Source organism: Lissotriton vulgaris, chromosome 8, assembly GCF_964263255.1.
Source record: "Lissotriton vulgaris chromosome 8, aLisVul1.2, whole genome shotgun sequence".
NCBI classification, from domain to species: domain Eukaryota; kingdom Metazoa; phylum Chordata; class Amphibia; order Caudata; family Salamandridae; genus Lissotriton; species Lissotriton vulgaris.
The window spans coordinates 477,957,658-477,975,215 of record NC_141696.1 but is presented as its reverse complement, the minus strand read 5'-3'; the positions used below and the strand labels follow the sequence as shown (position 1 = coordinate 477,975,215).

The 17,558-nt window shown below is 45.8% G+C and overlaps 1 protein-coding gene across 2 annotated transcripts in view; it reads right to left on the bottom strand.

Moving 5' to 3' along the window:
- LOC147697203 (septin-10-like) overlaps nt 1–17,558 on the bottom strand; it is a 348,351-nt gene that overhangs the window by 251,259 nt on the left and 79,534 nt on the right. The window contains exon 3 of one of the 2 annotated variants that reach the window (XM_086934272.1): nt 2,660–2,777. In XM_086934272.1, the coding sequence (XP_086790398.1) occupies nt 2,660–2,777 (118 nt within the window). The remainder of the gene's footprint in view (nt 1–2,659; nt 2,778–17,558) is intronic. The other variant, XM_086934273.1, reaches the window with a different exon arrangement.

The window sequence follows — 17,558 nt, the reverse complement described above, 5'->3', positions numbered from 1 at the left end:
AAAAGCTATCCTTATGACTAAATACACCTGAACTACTACTTCGGACTCTTAAGGAATCTGCACAGATCTTTACTACCTGTTCGACCTCTTTGTTTATTTGTATTATTGCTTTACATCTATTTGTACTGTTAGCTTTTCTGACTTACCTGTTTGACTAGGATCATGTACCCTCTCTTTGTAAAGCGCTCTGATATCTGTAAAGATCTTGTTTGCGCTATATAAAACTTTCAAATAAATAAAATAAATAAAAGGGACTGGCCACATGTCAGGTAATGCATGCAGTCTGCTAAGCACAGCTGAAGAATGTGCACTGCATGGTCTACACCCCTTGGTGGTTGACTTTAGAACCTAGCAGCAGGCTATGAGTGGTGAGGGTGAACGCATGGTCAATCAGTGGTCCTGCATTCAACTGCAAATGATCATTTTGAAAAAATGTGTAATAATAATAATAATAATAAATGAACACATTCACTGAAAAAATTACATTCAAACTGAAGTTATGGTTCACATAGAGCAAACACTGTAATACTCACATGGTAAAAAATAAAATTCATTGAAAAAACCACAGTAAAATTGATATTACGATTGCAAATCAAAACCTAAAAACCCCTTAATTCAATAGTTACATTCCGCTACAAAAACCATAACTCGCTGTGCAACATCAGTGTAACTGAAAGTGAGGTCTTCAGATGGACATTGTAATAGTTCCTATGTCTCCACTCCATGTCAGAGCTACTCTTCAAATCCAATCATCATACAGGTGCAGGATTTCACAGTATGTATAGGGGATGTGGGGACACAAAGTTGGTGTAAATGTCGGCAGACTGGTAGTTGTCCACAGCTCTGTGTACTGGAATGCAGATTAGCAAACGACACATTCACCCCAGCTACTTTGAGACGCAATGCTCCATATAAGGAAGCCTCACAAGTTACAGACCAATACATCTGCAAAAGTTTGTCCTTTTGCGTATTCTTTTCTTCCCACAGAGACTCCTTCAAAGTGGATTCTTTTGGGCGAGTTCTGGATCTGATGTTACGACTCGAGTACTAACTGCCGTAAGGGATATGGAGCTCAGCGATATTTAGTTTAGTTGGTGTCTGCTTAGAACTTTGTCCTCTGAGATTCAATTTCTGCTACTGGAACTTGCTTTGCCAAGGCAGACAATCTTTCAAACTGTGCAAGACTGTGACTTCTAAAAAACTTTTCTGGGACTTAAAATTTGCTGCCAGATTCCCCTGTAACAACTAATATCTCCTTCAGCCTTTCACCCTTAGCTATTCGGGAACTTGCTAACAAGTAACTCTTACCCTTATTTTATGTAATAACTCACAGCTCAATTGTAATATGCCTGCCAGTAAGTGAAACAAAATGGTTCCTTTGCAGTAGGAATAGTTTGCAGCATGAAGAATTTTCAGAATTCACTGTGCATTATTCCGTCTTTTAGTGGTTGGGTTCGGAAAAGTCTCCTTGAAGTCTTTTTTTCTTCTCATGGGTGTCAGCCATTTGGTTTTAAACCCCTCCTCGTGTGATGTCAGACGCATGTCCTGGAAATCCCTCAACACCGCCGCCATCTTCAGATTTTTTTCTTTCACTGGATGCAGTATTCTCTTCATTTGAGCTCAGACATACAGATCTACTGGTGGTGGTGGGTGAGTTGGTTGTGAATCCAGAAACTTCTTCAAGCCTCAAAACTACGCCAATCAGTATGCTAGTTTGAGCGGGGAAGGACGAGGGAGCGATATAGACAGTATGTGTGTTCGTTTGTTTTGCACTTGGACTGCTGGGTGTTGGAGTCTACTTGATTCCACATAAGCATGCTGCACCAAATGATGGCATACTTGTATTGTCTTTTTAGACATGCGAGTTCCACCTCCCTGAAACCAGTTAAAAATAAGTTATACCTATTGGGTGTATGTGTGTGTGTTTGTTGGGGGAGGGGGGGGGGGGGGGGGTAGCTCGCAACCTGAGAGTATCTTCACCTGCTCTCACTACGGGACGACAGACCCAGCCTCTGCATTTTTAAAGGTAGATTCGAGGCACAGAATTAGAGGTCCATCTGCCTCAGCCCGACTTGGTCTTGTGACAAATGAACCTGTTAATTCAATAGATGACTGCCTGTAAGTTCTACATGAAAAATGGGTCTTGAAGAGACCACACGGATTGCCATATGACCGATCTTGATTTCGCTGATGAATGTTGCTGTCAAAGCCCTACAGTCTGCACTCATCTGTTTAGTGATGAACATACGATAGAACCGTCAATTTAAAACTGTACATTTTGAAAAAAGTATATTTATGAAAGATGGACTCGTTGTTCCACAGGGAAGAAAAGACAGCCAAGAATTCCCAAAATACTCAAGAGATTTAGGTCTCACAAAGAAAGGAACAAAAACATCCACTTAACAAATAACTAGTTTCAAGTCAACTGATACTGCCTCCCATTGTCCCAAATCAATGGAGATAAACTGGACACAAACTAAGTAACTCGTTTGGTTGGATTTATTTTAAAGATACCAGAGGCTGTGTGTGTGATGTACTTTTGGTTCCATATTACGAATTCATTGGTGTGTGTGCTGTTACCAACGTCTTTGTATTGAAAATAACACATCAAAAATAACACATCCAATCAATGATTTGTGCTACATGCCTGAGTACTTACCAATACATAGAATATTAAAGCAGAAGCCTTGGTTGATGGATTTATTTACTAACTGTTCTGGCAAACTGTCAAAGCCAACGTGACCAGCAAGAGGCAATGTACGAATATTGTCACCCTGCTGCGGGAAAAAATAGAATACATCAGTAACAATTTATTAGCAAAAGAATACTTATCTACAATGTATATTTCAAGGAGATAACAAATGAGATACTACACCGCTAAACATTGTATAGTTTAACAGCCAAAAGCACAACTACTCTTACATGTATTATATGAATAAGGTACCGCAATTTTCATGGTTTTTTAATGTGAATTAAATCAGATGGCAAAAAACAATCAAATCGGACAATAAATAGTAAAATCGTATGTTGTAACTGCTTTCTGAGGTAAACAGTGGTGGACTAAACACAGATCCATAGTGCTTCTACTAATACCTGACGCCTGCAAGACGCCGAGAGTTGCTCCTGGGTGGGGTACGCTGTGTGTCTCGCCGCCGCTGCGCCATCTTCGCGGCCGAGACTACAGCTCCCAGTGAGCTCAGCGGCCACTTCCGGCCACACGCCCTGATCGCGCCCGGAGGCGCTACAAAGCACGGCCACTCCCCCGGTGGAGCGGGGGGACATACCTGACGCCTGCAAGACGCCGAGAGTTGCTCCTGGGTGGGGTACGCTGTGTGTCTCGCCGCCGCTGCGCCATCTTCGCGGCCGAGACTACAGCTCCCAGTGAGCTCAGCGGCCACTTCCGGCCTCACGCCCTGATCGCGCCCGGAGGCGCTACAAAGCACGGCAGCTCCCTCCGCGTCGCGGACGCGCGCGGCGCCGGGCGGAGCCCGGGCCGAGGGCGGGCCGTCTGTGGCCGTCAGGGGCCGAAGGAGGCCGGGCTGGGGCAACTCGCTAACATCTAACTTCCAAGATGGGTAAGAGAAAGAAAAATTCAACCATGGAGGAGGGTGGTAAAAACGCCAAAATGCCCAGGCATTTAAACTCCATCTTGTCATACCTCTCCTCCGCAGTAGGGGCATTAACTAAGGAGATCGCTAACGCCGAGCAAGAACTCGCCATTGCACTGACTTCCCCTACAATAACACCAGCATCGCAAACAGCTGAGGCTGTAGTTTCCTCTCCTAGTATTTTATCCTGTGTCCCTCTGGAACCCCTTGTGACCATTGTCAATCCCCCACCCCATGCCCAACCAGTTAGCGAACCTGCATTTATGCCATCTGTTACACCGCCAAGTGCTCAACCTCAGTTGGCCACAAAAACAAACAATCGTAAGAAGGGGAAAAAAGCTAACACCATGCCAGTTACTGTTGATAAATCAGACAGTTTGGAGGATAAACTTGAGGAACTCTTCGTGGCTAGGATTGAACCGCTTTTGGTGGGCATCGCCAAAGACATTGTGGACACCCTAAACACATGCCTGGAAGGACTCTTCAAGAAATGTTCCCTCATTGATAGAATCATTCACTCGCTACCCTCTAACAGTATACCAACGATTGAGGGCAAACCTGAGGAGGCGGGTAGGGGCAGGAGATCAGAGGGGGCCATAGCCACGACTAATCCCACAAGCGGAACTTTGCATAAAGAGAGTAGGCCTCAGGCTGCACTCACATCCTTTCAGCAGGCCACGGCAAACGATCCCATTGTGGCACCTGAGCCAATGGTATTGTCCCAAAAGTACCAACCACCTAGGCCAAGGGTCACCCCAAGCACATATAAACTTCACCTCCCACCGGAGGCGTCTCCATTGGTGGCGGTGTTTATTGGGGTAGACCCCCTTGGGGAAGGGGAACGGGAATCAACCAGGGAACTTATGGCTAAAGTTAAGGCTTGGAGTGCTGAGAAATGTTGTGGGGAACATCCGCCTGACCCAGGACCACCTCGCCTTCAGGAAGCAACTCAAGACCTGGTTGTTCGAGCAGTAGCAGATCCCCCACCCCCCAGCGCCTTGAGACCCTCTGGGTAAGTAGTGCGCTATATAAATACGATGATTGATTGATTGATTGATTGAAAATATAGCGGACTTGATTATTCATGCTAGGAGGGTGGGCTGGATTGGCAAACAACCAAAAAACAACATATGGCGATTGTGTGGTTGTAAATTTCTGTAGGGCTGACGTGGCTGTTAGACCTTTTTGGGATGGTACTGTAATATCAAATGGGGATCGTTTAAGACCAGTTCCCCTAGGTTTTTTCTATCAACCGCCACCCTTCCATAAACCCAAAATAAATTATCAGGCCAGATGGCATGGTATGAAGACAGCAGCGGCACGTAGAAACCCAAATGAGTTTACTCAAACACAACCAGTAACAGCTCCACCTGCCCCTCTCACAATGACACAGCATGTTTTTCAGGATTCAATCAAGGAGGGCGGGCCGAGCTCGAGTCTGAGTAACCAGTACTCACCCCTGTCTGGCCTGGATGACATGGACTGACTACCCAGGGAAGAGTTAATCACGTCCGCTGAGGAAAGAAGGGCTACTAAGGAAGTAGGCTGTAAAATACTCAGTTGGAATTTTGCAGGAATTAGCTCAAAAATTGAGTGACACTGAATGGGTTACTTTTATTTCAGACCACAATGTCATTGCTCTGCAGGAAACGTGGGATATGACATCCCGCTTTTGGTTGGACGGTTTCGCAGGTTTTGCAGTTGCGGCTAGCCCTAGTAATGCAGGAAGAGCAAGGGGAGGCCTCCTGACTCTTTTTTCACTTGATCTTAACGGATCATTGAAACAGATTAAATGTGATTCTCCAAACTGCCTAATTGTAGAAAGGCAAACTAGTCCTTCAAAGAGTATATTGTTTATTCATTTTTACAATTCTGTAAACAAGGAATATGGTGGGGACAATATCTCAAAATTGGATGCTTTCTTAAATTTACTCAGCCAAAATACTCTTACTAGTTATGAATTTGTGTTAATGGGTGACTTCAATATTCATCCTTGTGATTTTGGTTGTACTGGAATTGAATGTATGGAGACACGGGAATTGGAGGGGCCGCATTTTGAGCATACTAGGGCAGGCAGGGAGGATCTCCTGGCCAATTTCAACCTCTTTGAATTTATTGCGCGGGAGGGGGAATCTAGAACACCAACGTTTAAGGGGTCATCTCCGGGGACTGTCATTGATTACATTTTTGTGACCCCTGCTATTCTCAATCACACTACTTCTTATTGTACCGTCCCATCCCCCTTTAGCGACCATAATCCTGTCCTTTTGATTGTGTCCTGGGGAGATTCTATGGGCCCTAAGCCAGGACAGGCCAGATCCGGACCTGCCCTACGCTCAACAGATCAGGGTAGACGGTTGAAGTGGGCGAATGTGGTTCCTGGTGATTTTTACATTGACATTGGCCCGCAGATAAATGATCAGATCACGATCTGTCTAGACCCATCCTCACAAGGCCATGACATCATGGATGCCTTCCAGTCAATATGCAGTAAAGTCTCTTCCAACCTTATGGCGCGACGGAGCAGGGGAGAGTCAAAACACTGTAGGTGGTTTGATCCCGCCTGCTCTAAAGCACTTAAAGCTTTAAAATTAGCTCTTAAAGTAAACCCTAGGGACAGGGCCTTGGTTGCAATCTTGCGAAAAGACTATAGGAAGGCTATTAAGAGTAGACAGGAGTGCATTAAACAGGAGGCTTGGGAACAATTATCTTCCGCCGACATATTGCGGGATAGCAGGCAATTCTGGGGGGTAATTAACCATCCATACTTCTCGGAGTCACCTAACACTGATATTGACTGTGTAATTCCAGACGAGAAGTGGCTGGCGCATTTCAGCTCCGTCTATGGTGATAGCGGCAATTCCACCCATCTACAAAATATGTCCTGTTTGGCGGTCATACCCCTACACTTTAACAGTGCGGAGGTGGAAAAGGCAATTTGTGCAACTACAAGGAACAAAGCCCCCGGGGTACCGGCCCCAGACGGGGTACCGGCCGATTTTTATATACATTCACCGAAATTATGGGCTGGTATCCTGGCAAACGTGTTCACAGCCGCAAACAGTACGCCTCCTCCAACTACATGGGCGACTTCCACAATAGTCCCCATATTTAAAAAGGGCCAAAGGGACGACCCAGGGTGCTACCGGCCCATATCCCTTCTGGACTCTGCCATAAAGATCTTGGGCAGAGTCCTTTTGGTAAGGTTAATGGACAGTTTTGAAGGATGTGGTGGTCTGTCCGACATCCAGTACGGCTTCAGGGAAAAAAGAGGCACGATTGAACAGTGTTCAAACTTACACCTGCTGACCGCCAAGTATACGGTGGCCAAGGAGGGGTCTTTGTACTTAGCGTTCATGGACCTCTCTTCGGCCTTCGATCTGGTCAATAGATCAAAGTTATGGGAAATTCTCTTGAAGTTGGGATTGATGAGGACTTGGTTGGGTTCATAGCTTCCCTCCACCGGGATTTATTTGCCGCAGTGAGGGTAACAAAAGAAGGCAGATGCACGACCCGTTTCAACTCGAAATGGGGTGTTAGGCAGGGCTGCATATTAGCACCCCTGCTATTCACAATTTATATCAACGGCCTAGGCAAGCACCTAGGAGGTGCAGCAAGAGAAATTCCGCGTGTAGGAGAATTTAAGATCCCTGCTCTCCTATACGCGGACGCCGCCGTACTCATAGCATGTACAGGGGTGTGTCTCCAAAAGCTGCTGGACGCATTTGGCTCCTTAATGGACCAGCTTGATTTGAGGGCCAATGCTACTAAATCCCACACTATGGTCGTCGGACCGCAAAAGAAAAAGGCTAAGGTAAAAACATTTTTCTGTAAAGGAGAGGTAGTCTCTAGCGTTCCTGTTTTCCCCTACCTTGGTGTGCTCTTTGATAGCAAGGGTACCTGGGGACCTCAGATACGGGCCAAAAGCCTAGCGGTGACAAGGACATCAATGGCCATTCTGGGTTTCGCTAAAAGGTTGGGCCACAGACCAATGGAAGCTATCTTAAAGGTGTATAACAGCAAATCCCTCCCTGTGGCTTTATATGGCGCGCCTTTATGGGGTTATGTACGCTTGGACAAAATTCAGCTGGCGGAGAATAGATTCTTACGTTCCCTTTTGTGCCTCCCTCAATCTTCACCAACTTTTTCTATTCATATGGAACTGGGTTTGGATTACGTCCAGGACAAACTGAGATTGGCACCTTTAACATACTGGCTCAAGACCTGGCTAAACACAGAACTAACGCTAAACCACATGATCATGAAGGATGTGATGAGTCTGGAGAACAGTGGCATGATTCCATGGCTGGCCTATTTAAGAAAATCTTTTAATGACCTGGGTCGACCAGACTTATTTACTGATCCCTCTGGTATTACAAAACAGGGTGTGGATGTAATTAAAAAACAATTTATGGTAAGGGAAAGTTTGTTGCGAGAAGAAACAGAATTGTTAAAGCCCACAGTTCGACTGCATTATTTGTCACTTCATTCACTCGCAATTGAGCCCTATTTATGTTTTGTCACAAACCCTTTTCATAGGTTTCTGTTAACAAAATTCAGGTTCAATCTTATTCACTTTTATTTGGGCAATTTTAACTCTTGGATAAAGCCAGAGTTAGCACCACCTTGCACTTGTGCCAATTTTTCAGTTCAAGACACGATGCACGTTATTATGTTTTGCGATTTCTTCTCTGCACAAAGAAAAAAATATCTGCTACCTGTTTTAAGGGAAGCTGGTTTCTCCCAGGTGAGACCAGCCATGCTTTATTTACAATCTCTGGGAAATATACGCATCGCATTCTCCATGGCAAACTTTCTAGTGGCAGCGGTCAGATCAAGAAGATGTAAGAACTTGTCAAATCAGTGTGTATAAACCGTTTTTAGTGATTTTAAAACTGTTTTTACTGTAATACTATGTCAAATGAACTCGATTGTAAAGAAACTGTTTAATTCTATTTTATTTGTATATCACACTGTTTTTATGTCCTTTGTATGATTTTAATCGAATCGAATAAAGTTAATTTGACTAACTGACTGACTACTAATACAGAAAATGAATAACTCTGCACATGATTAGTTTTAAAAATAGGTCTTTATTTAGTATGTATTTACTAATTTCTAGCTAAATCAATGCATAGTAACATATGGGAGGTGATTGGCAGCTAATGGGACAATACATTGACACCACATTACAGAAAACAGTTAAACTGTTCATATAAGAAATGTTAATATGTTAAGTTAAACCGAGGCACAGGGAGACAAATGGGATTACCTAAAATCAGAACAGGGAGTCAAGTACTGAAGCCAGGATTATAACAAGCATTGGCCTAGCCAATAGGTCTCGCCTTTGAGACCTTGTAAGTGTTTAGCCATACAGCACATTATCCTGGGTGCTGTGCCGCCAGGAATTGAAAAGCTATGCAATTAATACACACTGGGTCATGCAGTCTGATTCAGGAATACATGCTTGCCTCAGGAAATATTTATGGACAGACAGAAAGAAAAGCCTCCATGCAAGTCAGCAGCACAATAACATTCTGTGTGCAACTGCATCACTAGGGTATCGAACAGCTTATGAAAACAAGCACTTGCAATGCAATAGGTCTTGCATTTACGCGATTTTAAGCTATTGGCATTCTAAATGACAATGCCTTTTCTTTGTTTTAGAAACAAAACCAAAAATAAAAGGCATAGTTATTTGCAATGTCAATAGCTCAAACCCGTGTAAATGCGAGAACTATTGCATTGCAAATGCTTGTGTAATTGTGCCTCTTAATGCCTCTTAATGCACATTCTTCACAGAGGGCATATTGGTGTGTGCCACATCTGATGCACGTATTAGTGGGCACTCTTCCCAGGGTGCACCTTTCTAATTCACGTTCGTGTATGTATTTTGCACACTGGTGAGTGCTTGTTCTAATGCACAGCAGTATGCACTCTTGACACTGCATCTTCCAGCCGCACTTTGGTGTACGTGTTGCACATTGGTGTATGCGTGTTCTAATGCACACACCAGTGTGCTCGCTTGACATGGCGCACCTTCCTACTGCACTTCTGTGTGTGCGTGATGCATACTAGTGAGTGTGTGTCCTAATGCACAACACAGTGTGCACTTTGACACGGGACAGTTTCCTATTGCACTTCGGTGTGTGTGTGTGTTGCACATTGATGGGTCAGTGTGCACTCTTGACACAGTGTATATTACTACTGCACATTAGGTGTAGTTTTGCACTACACATCACCACGCATACTTTTCTACCACGCATACTTTCTACAACGCATCATTACGTGCACTCCAGGATTAGAGCTATAAAGAGAATCCTACACATTGAACAGTGAGTGTGGTTGCGAGTTAAAGATGGGACACTGCTTCTTTTGGGGAGGCCTGCTGGGGCGGGATGGGGCGCGGCTTTCAACATTTCTATCACTAATGCACTCTACTCCCCATCTATACCAACGAAAAAGGTGATGGAGAGATGCGGAGGTCAGAGGGTAAACTCCACGACTGCCGCATGTCATAACGAACAAGTTACTTACCTTCGGTAACGCTTTTTCTGGTAGATACAGTATCTGCCTGTGGATTCCTCACCTTGTGAATATCCCCCTTGCGTCAGCAACATTCGGAAATTCTTTTTGTAGCTACGCGCCGATGTGGACTTGGACGTCCTAGAGACACAGCATCGCTCGCGACTCCGCTGACGTCACCGGCGCCTACAATAGGCCCACGCCGGCGTGATGACATCAGTTCCGCCCTTTTTTCCGTGCCTTCGAGGCACACGGACGGACCAATGACAGTAGATATATACACAGTATACACAGTACACAATAGTCAAGGTAACACACACAGCGTGAAGCAAATGCAGAAAACATTTGAAATAACACATTTTCTTAACCTTGAAGTAAAAACATTAAAGTAATTCTGGTATAGAAGAGAGGACAACGGGGAGGCGGGTGGGTCAGTGAGGAATCCACAGGCAGATACTGTATCTACCAGAAAAAGCGTTACCGAAGGTAAGTAACTTGTTCTTCTGATAGATACATCTGCCAGTGGATTCCTCACCTTGTGAATAGAGTCCCACAGCAGTCCACTCTTCTAAACCAGGAAGTCCTGGAGAAAAGAGCGCGCAAAGTGACCCTCCCTCCTCACTTCGGTATCTAAGCAGTAATGATTTGCCAAGTTGCGGCCCTGCAAATATCCTCTACAGGCACACCTCTAGTCAATGCGGAGGCTGACGATTTAGCCCTTGTAGAATGAGGCCGTATACCCTCTGGTGGTTCCTTACCGGCCATAGAGTAGCTGATCTCAATGCAGAGGACGATCTATCTTGACAATGTTCTTTTATGGACCGCTCTTCCTTTCTTACAACCAGCAAAACCAATGAAGAGCTGGTCATCCATATGACAGTCTTTCGTTCTGTCCATGTAAAAGCTTACAGCCCTCTTAGGATCTAGACGATGCAGTATCTCCTCCTCCTTGGAAGGGTGAGGGGGAGGATAAAAGGTAGGAAGGGTAATGGATTGACCATGGTGGAAAGGAGTCACCACCTTTGGGAGAAAAGCAGCCCTGGTCCTAAGAACCATTCGATCAGCATGAATGGTCAAGAATGGGAGCTTGGAACTAAGAGCTTGAAGCTCACTTACCCTCCTTGCTGAGGTTATTGCAACGAGGAAGACTGTCTTTAGAGTCAAGAGCCTCATAGGACATTTGTGAAGGGGCTCAAAGGGTGCACACATTAAAAAGGTCAAGACAAGATTTAAGTCCCACTTAGGCACAATAAAAGGAGCAGGAGGGAACTTATTTGTGAGGTCCTTCAAAAACCTTAAAACTACAGGTACGGGTGGAGTACTGATGGATGCATCTCCCACTCGTGCATTTCATGATGGCTATCATGAAGATAGCCATCAGTTCTAGAACGTTGATGTGCATCTTTTTCTGCTGCGTCGTCCATAGTCCGTGCACAGTGTAGTGGAGTACATGAGCTCCCCAACCCTGGAGAGATGCGTCCGTCGTCAGAATGATCAGTGGCACAGGCTCCTGGAACGGTCGTCCCTTGCAAAGGTTTTGTGGATTCCACCAATGCAGAGAGTTGTATGCACGACCGGTTACCAACACTAGGTCTTTCAACTGTCCATGAGCCTGATTCCACTGACGTGCTAAGCACTCCTGAAGCGGACGCATATGTAGTCTCGCGTGCGGGATTATGAAGATGCAGGAGGCCATCATGCCTATCAACTGAATGAACACTCGTGCTGGAAGCGAGTGTTGAGGTCTGAATTTTTGTATCAGCGATTGAATGCTGCTGACCCTCACTGAATTTGGCTGTGCTTTGGCTGCCAGAGTGTTTATCGTCGCACCCAGATACTGCCATATGTGGGCGGGTTGCAGGTGGGACTTTGGGTAATTCAGTGAGAATCCCAGATCGTGAAGAAGGTGAATGGTGTGGGACATGTGGGCGGCACACTGCTGGGCCAACTTTGCCTGGATTAGCCAGTCGTCCAGATAAGGGTAGACATGAATGTTCCGTCTCCGTAGGTGTGCCGCCACTGTCGCTAGGCACTTTGTAAACACCCTGGGTGCCGTGGTGACCCCGAAAGGTAGTACCATGAACTGGTAATGTTGATTTTGGATGGTGAACCTGAGGTATTTTCTGTGGGACGGGTGCAGTGGAATATGAAAATACGCATCCTTCAGATCTAATGTTGCGAGAAAATCTCCCTGACTGAGCAACGACAGGACTTACTGCAGTGTTAGCATGTGAAAGTGCTCTGATAGAATGTACTGATTGTGGGGTCTGAGGTCAAGTATGGGTCTGAGGCACCCGTCCTTTTTTGGTATCAAGAAGTACAGTGAGTAAACTCCTGTGCCTCTTTCTTCCACACAGCAAGAAACAACTGGGGGCTGGCTCTAATCAGTAAGGCTGAGCCGGATAATTATCTAACAAAACAACAATGCCAATACTGATATAGATAATTCAAATAAACAAATATCCATCCAAATCAAGAAAACGAATTCAAGAATGGGGATTGGTACTCAATAGCATTTTATTCAAATTTTACAAAGAAATTATTTCAAAATTTAATACATAGTACAACATTTTTTTTTTATGACAAACACGTGGGACATTTAGGCATTAACCATACACTCAATCTTTCATTCAAGATTTTTTTTTGATATGCTGTATCTCTGGCTTGAACCCGGAGATTCTGAGCCAGGCATGTCGTCTCAACATGAGACTAGTGTTAACAGCTCTGGCCGCGGTGTCTGCTGCGTCCAGTGCACATTTGATTGAAGCATTGGATATGAGCTTCCCTTCCTGGATGAGCATCTCAGCTGCCTCTTTATATTCATCTGGTAGGTGCTTTAACAGGGTCTCAAGTGTGTCGTAATGGGCCCTGTAATACCTGGCTAAGAGTGCCGGAGTGTTTGAAATGCGCCAGATATTGGCAGCTTGAGCTCCCACCCTTTTCCCTGATGCCTCGAACACCTTAGATTCCTTATCTGGGGGAGGAGCATCACCCGTTGTTTGTGAATTAGCCCTCTTCCGGGCATTAGAAACAACAAGAGAGTCCAACGGCAACTGCCCCTTAATGTAAGTAGGGTCTCCAGGCGCCGGTTTGTACTTTTTTTCAATCCTGGGGTTTATTACCCTGGCTCTCGTAGGCTCCTTAAATATTTCCCCAGCATGCTTCAAGACACTCTTCAACATAGACAGTCTTGACAGTCCTCTCTGAGGTGGAAAAGGTGTCGAAAAGAAAGTCTACTTCAATGGGGTCAGCATGGAGCTGGACGTCGTGATTTTTAGCTGCCCTTTCAATGAGGGCATTAAACGCTGCCGAATCCTCAGTAGGCAACGTTTTCACAGCATACACCTGAGTGTCTGGGGCAGGGTGTGGATCACCTGGGACAGCAGCATCTGCCCAGGGTTCATTTGTATCATCTGGATCAGTGTCCACAGGATAGCTGTATTCGTCATTATCACCTTCCCCAATGTCCACATCTGAATAAGTGGGTGAGACATCATGGCCACATGGAGATACAGGTTCTACAAGAACAGGTGTCGAAGTAGAATCCTTCTTCTTTAGTGGTATTTTATAGGACTCCATTGGCTGTTCCAGGGCGATTTTCCTCTTATAAAGAGAGAGTCTGCCTTTCTCGGCATCGATAAACTGTTCATGTTGCTCTTCCAACGAGGATTGTCGATGCTTTGCGGTCGGGACCACAGTTGTCGGGTTCGGCGCCGTGGACACCTTCCTGGGCACGTCGACGGCCATTTTATGGACGAAAGCCTTTGGCACCACTTTCGGCGGCAGCGTGAAGTGGATGGGCACCGACGTCTTCTGAGGTTTATCGGCAGGCTTCGAAGGTGGAGGATCCTTAGGCCCGACCCCCGAAGCCTTGTCCTTGATGCGCTTCAGGGAGTCAGCCACCTGCTTTGAGAAGGAGGGGGACGGCTGTGTCGACTCGACGGAATTCTTCGAGTCACCAACAGGCGTGGACTCGGGGGTTGTTCTGCTCTTGGCCTTGTCCGGCCGACGCGGAGGCTCGAGAACCTTCGGATCACCGAGTCCTTTGTCGGTGTTGACTTTCTTCGGCACCGATTTGTTCGGGTCGACTGCCTTGACCTTTGCCTTCAGCGTGCTAGACTTCGTCTCGACGCCCTTCAGCGATTTCTTCGGGTCGACAACGCTTTTCTGCTTCGTCGGTGCCGACAGGTCCGAGGACTTCGAGCCCACCAAAGCAATACGCACTTTCCGTTTCGACGTAGTCACAAGTGCTTTTGGTTGCGTCGATACCGGAGCTTTCACTTTCGGTTTCGCTGTTTGCGGCTCCTTAGACATGTCCGAAGCCGAGCCTGAAGGCGGAGCCGTAGAACTTATTGGAAGATCTTGGGTAAGGCCTAGTGGCGATCCCTCGACCTGAGCCTTATGAAGCGTTTCGGCCCCAGTGTCAGTTTGTGGGCATAGCTCCTCGCTCGAGCTATCTTCCATGGCCCCAAAGGCCCCATCGTCGACGACGTCTTCCGCATCGAGAGTCTCAACATCAGAGTCGTAGTTGGAGTCTACCTCCGACGTGGGATTCGACAGGTTTTCTCGAACCTCCCGGTCTGCTCCTTCATCATCCCCGGCATCGAAGATGTCCACTGGCTCCGGTGCAGTCTGCTGGGCTTCCTTGCGCGCAGCAAGTCGATGCAGAAGTGTCTTCTTGGATCGAAAACGGGATCAAGCCATGCAGCTGGCTTCATCATGATCCGGCGATAGACACTTGTTGCACACCGGGTGGACGTCGATGTGGGGATATTTGGAGTTGCACACGGGACATCTCTTGAATGAGCTCCGTTCCATGATGGGTCGTCGATAAGGCCTCTGGCGTCGACCAGGCCTTCAGCGTCGAAAAGCACGCAGCTCCTCTGGATATCTGGCCCGGGAACTGAGCTGGAACAGAACTGGGCACCGATCGCAAGACAATACCGACGAAAAAACTAAAGGCCTTTTGGCCTTAAGAAACTTTTATATCGATTCCGACTTGAGTGAACCAATATGCATCTGAACCCAATGGCGGAAAAAAACAATCTGAGGATGGAGTTGATGCCCATGCGCACTGTAGTCCAGGGGAGGAGCCACCTATCTCGTGATACTTCGAAGACTCTTCCAGGACAACAATGTGCGATCATCCGGACCCAACACTAGGCGGTGATCTATGCACAGATATGAATTCAGCAGCCCACATGCCTCGAACACTGTATTCCTGAATCGAAGCTATTCCATTGCAATTAGTGTGAAGATACACAGTATGATAAAAGTATGAGGTTAAGGAGTGGTGTAGTTTGCATGGTAAATCAAAATAAGTTGAAAGCCCTGAGAGCAATGCATGTTTGCATGCTTGGAGGCATAAGAGAGGGCCTGCAGAGCACAAAATAAACATCCAGGACACAGATTGTATTCACTATTAAAACAAAGGGAAGCCAAGTGGATAAGCAATGTCGCTCAGCACTACAAGGAATCAGATACAGTTTTCATTTGAATTAAATTAAGAACTCTTTCGGATAACCTAGACATAAATTAGAAACAAATCATATTTGATGCACCACCTTTTTCAATTATGTTTTTGGCCTTGGAATCCCCTTCTACTTCTGTCAGGAACGGATTAATGAGACGTATGCGATGGGATAACAGAGAGAGAATTCTGTCGCAACCGATCTACTTATATAGCAGCGCACTTGCTCGATTGTGTACACTCACGTGGGAAATTCTTACCCGTATAGCTTCAAGCGTTCACACATTTTGAGATCAGAAAGGGCAGTATGTGCTGTAAAGTTATTCCAGCTATGAACAAAACAAAATATGTGTCACATTGCACCTTGGGGTGAATGATGGAGGCTCGCGAAAAACAGGACCGTGTGCGAGTTACTTATCTTCATGTTCATTGGACATCTGCCAGACCTCTGAGGTGCAACTTCAAGGGGTCGTTCGAACCCAGCTGTCATTGGGAGATGTAGGGTATATATTTGTTCTGATTTTCAAAGAAGAGCACTGTAAACGTGTTCAAATTAAAATGTTCAGTTAAGCTAAATGGCATTTCTGCTTTTCAAGAACTGAGTATTTAATGTCGCAATCGCAGGCGAGGGCACAGTTACTTCACAAACTCCCTTTTCTCTTAACGAGTAAGGTTGAAAAAGGAAGTGAAAATCAATTAACAAAAAAAGTTGAGTTAAAACGTGACCTTAACTTGGGGTCCTGGCGCCATCACATTTAGACTATGGGGTGCTTAGGGGTAAGCCAAGTGTACTCATAACACACATAGTTTATGACCACTCGTAGAAGAAAAACAAATACGATTTATTTCAACAACTTCGGGCATGGGCAGTCTGTTGCAGATCATCGGTAATGGTAAATGAACAGTTTCTGCTATGTTGCACCTTAAAACGATGGGGTTAATACGTTGTTATTGGTGGCGAAAATCAGTGCAGTGTGTCCAAAAAGAAGGCATGGAAGGACCTACATATACAAAAGTTTGCAATCCTGCCAGTGCAAATCGCACCACTTGGACCATTTCCACAGGGCACTGCTCCAGATGTAAACTCCCACCTCTCCCATTTCACTAACAGAAACAGTTTGGAATTGTGTATGGATACCCGATATCCCTACTGATTAGAAGCAGAGTCATGTGTGCATTACATACAACTAAATTGCAGCGTTTGGCTAATCAAAGTTGAAAATCTCCCAGCGACCAAAGGAGACCCACTCTCATCGCTATGCCTGTTACTGCCATTGCTGTATGCGCAGTCTGCAACACTGAACAGAGCATCTGCAAAAACAGACGCCCTAAAAAAGGTGTGATATGGGAGAGGCGATGTTACGCGTACACTGGACACAGGTTCGGTGCTCAAGCAAGAGTACAGAAAGAGAAGGGCCAGCAGTATTATTCAAATAATGCTTTTCAGAGACAGCATTTACCAACACCCAAAACATTTGGTGAAACTGCAGTGATGTGCATGTACTAGGTGCAGAACAAATTCAAAATTGCAACCAAAACATCCTTCGACTAATTAATGCCACTTGGAAATTTGCACACATTGATTATAAAATGACTGAGAGCCAGGGACGTTGATTTACTAGACAGAACATCACAGAAGGTGTGTATATAATAACAAGCACAAGACCTACCAGAAGAGCCCGAAACAAGAAAACGCTGGAGCACGCACACCGCAAGTCGGCCTGGAGCGCGCCTTGGAACAGACGCGGGAGGACAGGAGCGTGACGCAGTGAGCGTGCACGTTGGCGTTCCCTGCGACTTGCGCGTTCACAGACCGGTGTCTGCTCGTGCACCGGTCTGTACCACTTGAGAGGCCTTCACAATGACAATAAGGCTCGCTAGCGGCAGCGCTTCGCACTGCAACATTAGGCGAGCCCTAAAAATGGGCACTTTTAATACATACTTAGCAAATAATC